This window comes from Helobdella robusta (genome assembly GCF_000326865.2).
Source record: "Helobdella robusta unplaced genomic scaffold HELROscaffold_79, whole genome shotgun sequence".
Taxonomy (NCBI): Eukaryota; Metazoa; Annelida; class Clitellata; order Rhynchobdellida; family Glossiphoniidae; genus Helobdella; species Helobdella robusta.
The window spans coordinates 129,526-136,894 of NW_008705453.1; the positions used below are offsets into that span (position 1 = coordinate 129,526).

General features: G+C 35.0%; 1 protein-coding gene across 1 annotated transcript; it reads left to right on the top strand.

Moving 5' to 3' along the window:
• Positions 1–3,941: 3,941 nt before the first annotated feature.
• Positions 3,942–7,151, top strand: HELRODRAFT_182011 (hypothetical protein; the record flags this gene model as incomplete). Its single annotated transcript, XM_009031776.1, has 4 exons — positions 3,942–4,137; positions 4,598–4,754; positions 6,707–6,776; positions 7,092–7,151. The coding sequence occupies 4 exons, from the start codon at positions 3,942–3,944 to the stop codon at positions 7,149–7,151; spliced, it is 483 nt and encodes a 160-aa protein (XP_009030024.1).
• Positions 7,152–7,369: the final 218 nt, after the last annotated feature.

Below are 7,369 nucleotides of genomic sequence, written 5' to 3' on the forward strand. Positions count from 1 at the left end.
AAACATACAAACAAACATACAAACAAACATACAAATATACATACAAACATACATACATGCAAATAAACAAACAAACGTACAAACAAACAAGAAAACATACATACAAACATATATACAAACAAACATACAAACAAACAAACAAACAAACAAACACACATACACAAATTTGTTATTATCTTGTCATTGGAAACAGTTCCATTTTAATTCGCTCCTCTGCAGATAACATCCTTCCGTAATTTCGCCGTAACCTTTTTTGGAGACACTTATGCACACACACACGCACACACACACACCACACACACACACACACACACACACAAACACACGCACACACACACACGCACAGGCATACACACAAATACAAATACAGATAGACATACCTTTGAACACATCTTAAGACTTGCCCTTAACAAGTATGAGTTATTGTTAGGAATCACTCCAGTAAACTGGAGGAATGAATTAATTTACCGATGAGGCTGTTGGTAATGTATTTTTTGAAGGTAGAAGAAAGGAAGGAATTAATAAAAGAAAGAAAAACAGTAAAAGAGAGAGAGAGAGAGAGAGAGAGAGAGGAGATGAGGGTGAGAGGTAGAAGAATGAGAAATACGCACGGATAGATGGGCGTATAAAAAAACTTGCTTATACTCGTTTTTGCTTACAAACGGTATTCATTCATTCATTTATTCGTTCGTTCGTACGTTCGTTCATTTGTTCTTCGTTCCTTCGTTCATTCATCCAATCTCTCTTTCATTCATACGCATCTTACTTCTTCAGAAATGTACATTAGTCGATACCTGGGTTTATTTGGAATCTCCTTTCAAGGAGATATTTAATGAAACAAAAGCAGCTTTCTCGAAACTGTCGCAAAGAGAAAACGGTGTGGCATTAGTAGTAGTGGTAGAAGCAGTAGCAGTAGTAGCAGCAAAAGTAGTAGTAGTAGTCGCAGTAGTAGTAGAAAAACGATTTGAGATTTCAAAAATATTGAATTTGGAAGATCTCATAGAAGTTACGTGTGTGTGATTATCAGCTCAGGTTGATTTTGTTGGAAGATTATTTTAGATCGCATGAGATACGGTGGAAAATATTTTTGGTTGAAGTATGATCGTCTGCTGAAATTTGATTGGTTGCTTCTTTTCATACAATTCTACCCAAGTTACGTGTTTGTATAGGTTGATTGTTTTGTTTCTTCATTTTTGCTATACAATCAATCAATCAATCAGTTAACCTGATTATCAATCAACCAACCAACTTGATAATCAACCAATCAACCAGCCAGCTGTCAACCATCATTCAAATAAATTGAAGGTTGTCGGTCTGCAGAAATTTGGTTCAGTTGGTAGTAGTTGTAGTAGCAGCAACAGCAGCAGCAGTTGTAGTAGTAGTAGTTGTTGTAGTAGTAGCAGTAGTAGTAGTGGTGTCAATATTTTTTGTCTATCTTTTGAGCAAAGAAAACAACATCAGTAGTAGGTTGTGAAAAGTTGATTCGATACGAAATATTTGCATCGTCATTATTCACTTCCTCTTCTCCTCCTTCTCCTTCTTCTTATTATTCTTCTTATTGTTATCATTTATTACAATTTATATTTTATTTGCGGATAAACTCATTCATACTAGGAGATATAATAAGCATTGAAATTATTAATAAAAATTCATCAAAGAATGTGATTCCGTATAAATTTTTCAGAGGTGCCTACCAGAAGGATCACGAACAAACGTAACGAACGTACAAACCTAGTTAGCATGCAAACATGGCGAACGTGCAAACATGGCGAACGTACAGGCCTGATGCAAACAGAAAGTTGCGTGCACGAATATAATTGCCTTGAAAAACATTCAACAAACCACCCTTTCTCACGTTAATAACGAAAAATAATACAAAGAAAAATGTAAAACAATTTAAAAGTAGAAAAAAATGAACACACAAACAAACAAAGACAGACACACAAATCACACTAATCCGACATCTTTGTCTTCAGTTAGAACAATGTTTATATCTTGTTCATTCTCAAGTAACATTTGTTTTGTACGCATGTACACACACACACACACACACACACACACACACACACACACACACACACACACACACACACAAAGCAAGTTAACAAAACTGAAAATAGATGTTTTTAACCAAACTTAAAATCAATATTCATTCCCTCTCACGATGGAACAAAAACTTTAAATGGCATTTTTTTTATTTTCCATGAAATTATTTTTTATCGAGTTAAATTCTAATATATTTTTTTATTTAGGTTTTAATTTGTTTTCATTTGATTTTCAAATTAAAATCTTTGCCGGCCTCATCACTCAATGGTTCATTTGTTGATTAGGACGATCGATCTAATGTCTTTATCTTTTCATGCCACTGCCACAACATCAACTAATTAATTAAATAATTAATTGATCAATTAATTAAACAAGAAATTTATTCGTTTGCTGGTTCTTTCGATCATTCATTCAATCGTTCATTGGTTCATTCGTTTTTGTTCGTTCCTTCGTTTATATTCTTGTTTTATTCATTTATTGGTTCATTTCTTTATCCATTAAATCATTTTTTAATCTCTATCCATCCATCCATCCATCCATCCATCCATCCATCCATCCATCCATCCATCCATCCATCAGTCCACTATAAATTAATTTTAATTGAATGCTTAGACGGAAGTACAGTGTTACCCTGGCTACCGTCATCATCATCATCACCATCATCATCATCATCGTCGTCGTCATCATCATCTTCATCTTCATCATTACCATCATTATCATTATCATCACCACCATCAGCATCATCATCATCACCAGCATATTTTTTCAACTTTTTTTATTTTTAAAACAAAGAATGAAATATTTAGGATGGCAAATGAAATGATGAAGACGACGATGATGAGGCTGATGATGTCGACAAACGATAAATGTGCTGCCGCTGAAATCAATAGTGGTGACGTAAGTGTGACGTAACGAATGACGTAACGAGATTATTTTTAATCAATTGATGCCAACTGCAAAACAACCAGAGCAATAATATACATAGCTTTTGTTATAACACATATATACAAACATACACACATACATACATATTTATACAAACACATACATACAAACATACACACACACACACACATACATAAATACATTTGGAAATTTACTTACTGTAAAAGATTCATGTATGAATAAATGAATGGGTGAATGAATGAAAGGTTGTAAAATTAAAATTTTGCATAAAACATGGCATATAAAAGATATGAACAGCTAAATAAACACAAACAAACATATCCAGACATAAAAACAATGAACGAATATAAACTTAAATTAAGAATGAATATCAACATGGGTATTAAAAAATAGCGACCAACAAAAAGCACATAAAGTCTCACAAACAATAAAAGAAAAGTTACGTGGGTTAATCCAAATGAACACATGGATGACGTGTATTATATAACAATGATGTATACATGCATGCATGCATGTATACATACATGCATGCATGCATGTATGTATATTTCTTTCTTTGTTTGTATGGATGTGTATGTGTGTGTGTGTGTGTGTGTGTGTGTGTGTGTGTGTGTGTGTTTATTTATTGTATAAGTCCGCGTTCATCTTTTAAGCGTACGTTGATGACAATTTATTTGATGGTGTCCATTTTTACGTGGCCATGTATCTCTTTACTATAAATTCCTATCCGAGGTACATGCTCCAGATTGTTGCTTGTCTGTCTGTCTGTTCGTCTGTCTGTCTGTTCGTCTGTCTGTCTGTCTGTTCGTCTGTCTGTCTGTTCGTCTGTCTGTCTGTTTGTAAGCAGTTTGAATGTTTGATTGATTGTGTGTATTGTTATTATTATTATTATTATTTGAGTATTCATCTAGCGCCATTTGTAAAACCAAGGTTTTCCCCAAGTGGCACTTCATAATGGTCACCGAGTTAGCTCAGTCGGTAGGAGATCCATGTCTCATGCTGCTCTAACGCGATGGCATGGTTCGAATACTGCCTGTTCGAAACTCAAAGACCATCATACGTGTGTGATGCGGTGCTTGCGCGTGCGTCCTGTAGTGTGGCATAGCGTGGTGTGGTGTGGTGTGGCGTGGTGTGGACAGTTCAGCCTTGTGGCGCGGAGGTTTATTTGCAAGCGTGGAATGACATGTAAGCAGTTCTGTTTGTCTAAGGTTTCTAAATTTAATTCACTCCAAATAAATAAAATTCCCTTATAATCCATGTACTTTGCATGCAGTTTTGTTATTACGCTAAAAATCCAATTTATGTTGAAGACATGATTTTGAGCGAAGTATGGGCATATTTTCAAGTCACCTTGCAGTCAAAGTTTCTTCTCGCAGGATAGACTTGAGGAGCTCTTTCAGAAACCATCCATGCTGATTATATTATCGATCCACAATATTTTAGACCTGCACAGAATTTATTTCAACCTATTTAAACATCTGCCTGACTGTTGTTCGTTTGTTTGTAGCATTTTTATACAAATGTTTGTTTGTAGCAATTTTATACAAATGTTTGTTTGTTTGTAGCATTTTTATACAAATGTTTGTTTGTTTGTGGGTATGTATTTATAGATTCACGGTTTGATGACATCACAAAACAATCGCAGGCATCCATTTCAGCTGGGGTGCGTGCAAGTTTCCTTCAAGATGGCGGGGAAGATGGCGGGAGGATGACGTCATCGTGGTCGTCATCAGTGCCCTCGAGATCAGTAACAGGGGGCTTTGTTATGAGGTCTATAAGGATTCCTATCTTATTGAAAACCGGTTTGTGTGTTTGTTTGTTTTTGAATGTGTGTTTATTTGTTTGTTTGCATGTGTGTGTTTGTATCTCTTTGCCTTATGTATCTGTTTATATATTCATACATTTTCAACCGCTTCACATGTGTGGGATTTGTTGCATTCATTTTCCGAGATGTGTTTCAACTTATTGTATTTACTTTAAATTGTATTTGTGTGTGTTTGTATGTAAGTATGTATGTATGTATGTATGTATGTATGTATGTATGTATGTATGTATGTATGTATGTATGTATGTATGTATGTACGTACGTGAGGATAAAAAATTGAGGGCACAATAAATAGGAAGAGGAAGAAGAGAAGATGGGACGTGTGTATGTAGCCAGCCAACATACATTCTTCTAATATTTATGTTTATTGCGTTTTTGGCTCTCACACACTTCGGGGCTGCTCTGTATTCCTTTGTAGGTCTGGGTGCTGTGTCTTCGGCTGGCTGTTTTTTTTATCACAAGTCTGTTTTTTGTGTTTTCTGGTTGTTATTGACTTTTTGTCGAATCGTTTTTCATTCGTTCATTTGTTCATTCATTCGTTCATTCGTTTGTTTGTTCGTTCGTTCATTCATTCATTCATCCATCCATACATCCATTCAATCATTCATTCGTTCATTCATTCATACGTTCATTCGTTTGTTCGTTCATTCGTTTATTCGTTCGTTCGTTCGTTCGTTCGTTCGTTCATTCATCCATCCATCCATTCAATCATTCATTCGTTCATTCATTCACTTTCATTCACTTTTGTCACTTTCATTCACTTTTTATACCATGTAACTTTTTTAATAATCAGAATGAACTCATTTAATCAGCATCTTTATCATCATTATTGTCGTCGTCATCATAAACAACTATATTATTATTATTATTAAAAATTACATTAGCACTTTTTTGGAACCTTCCAACGTATTGAATTTTTTATTATGGGAAAATAATTTTCCTCAAAATTCTTATTTGAATTTGTCATTCGAATAACTTTTTGTAATTTTCTCTCTCCCTCTCTCTCTCTCTTTCTCCCTCTCTCTACCTTTCTCTCCCTTTCTCTCTCTCTCTCTTTCTTTCTTTCTCTCTCTTTTTCTCCCTCTCTTCCTTAGTTTTCTCTTCTTATTTCTTACTCTTTAAATCTTTCTTATTCTTCCTCCGCTTGCACATGATGCCAATAACGTTTGTGCATGTATTGTAGGTTTGCTTATATGTCTGTCTGTCTGCCTCTGATGAGTCTGTGTGCCTACGCGTGTGTAATATCGAAAAATGTGTTGTGTGTGTGTGTGCGTGTCTGTGTGTGCGTGTGACAAGTGGTTCTTTGAGGCTTATTATTGAAAAAACTTAACAGGACAATCAATCATCCAAGTTACGTCATTTGCGATGCCTGGTGATGATAATGATGACGATGGTGATGATGGTGGTCATGATGATGACGATGGTGGTCATGATGATGATGGTTATGATTATGATTATCTTCTTCTTCTTCATCATCTTCTTCCTCTTCCTCACCATCATCTCGAGACCACGCACGCCAGCAAATTTGCATCTATGTACATTTGCCGCAATACAATTACCTTAGTTTCGGCTTATTTTTTCTGCTGCACTATGCGAATGTATGTTTGCATATGTTTGTATGTGAGTGTGTTTTTATGTGTGTATGTATGTGTTTATGTGTGTATGCATGTATATTTGTATATATGTATGTGTGTGTATGTATGTATGTGTGAGTGTGTGAGTGTGTGTGTGTGTGTGTGTGTGTGTGTGTACACAGAATGACACAATGGCGTATGCAGGCAGTTATGCTATCACGTTCCACTTATCAATCCAATCGTTCTTATTGGATTATAGCGCTAAAATATTATAATCAGGTTGAAAAAACCCAAATTGTATCATATTTCTTTCTTTATAATTCTAATAATGTGACTACTACCACTACCACTACAGCAACAACTACCACTACAACTACCGCTACCACACAGTTACAACTACACTAACACTACAACTACCACTACTAGTAGTAGTAGTAGTTATTGTTGTCGCAGTTCTTGTAGTAGTAGTAGTAGTAGTAGAAGTAGTAGTAGTAGTAGTTGTTGTTGTTGTTGATCGGAATGATTCATCAGCTACGCATGGGATGTTTGTCTGAAGTCTGTAGAGTGATGCTTTGTCAAGTTCATACAAATGTTTGTTTGTTTGTTTGTTTGTTGATTTGTTTGTTTGTTTGTTGAATTATTTGTTTGTTGGTTTGTTTGTTGATGTTTTAGTTTGTTTTCATTGTTTTTCAATCGGTTTGATATTTTTTTAAAACTTTTATTTCTTTGTTTGACCGCAGACATGTTCCCTGTTATCGCCACCCGATGTTTCCACTTTGATTTGCGACGCAGGCAGTTAGCGTAAAATTGTTTGAAATAAAATTGTGATTAACTTTCTATGCTTTTATTTTCTTTGCTTCAGTTTTCCATTGTTTTGTGTTCTTATTTTTGAAGAGATTGCTAGCGATCCATTGGTATTCATTAATTTATTTCTCTTCTCCATTTTTAAAAATGCAAAGCTCTTCTTCCTAATTTATCGCTCAGTGATTCTTCTTTTTTGTTTTTTCATTTTCTTTAC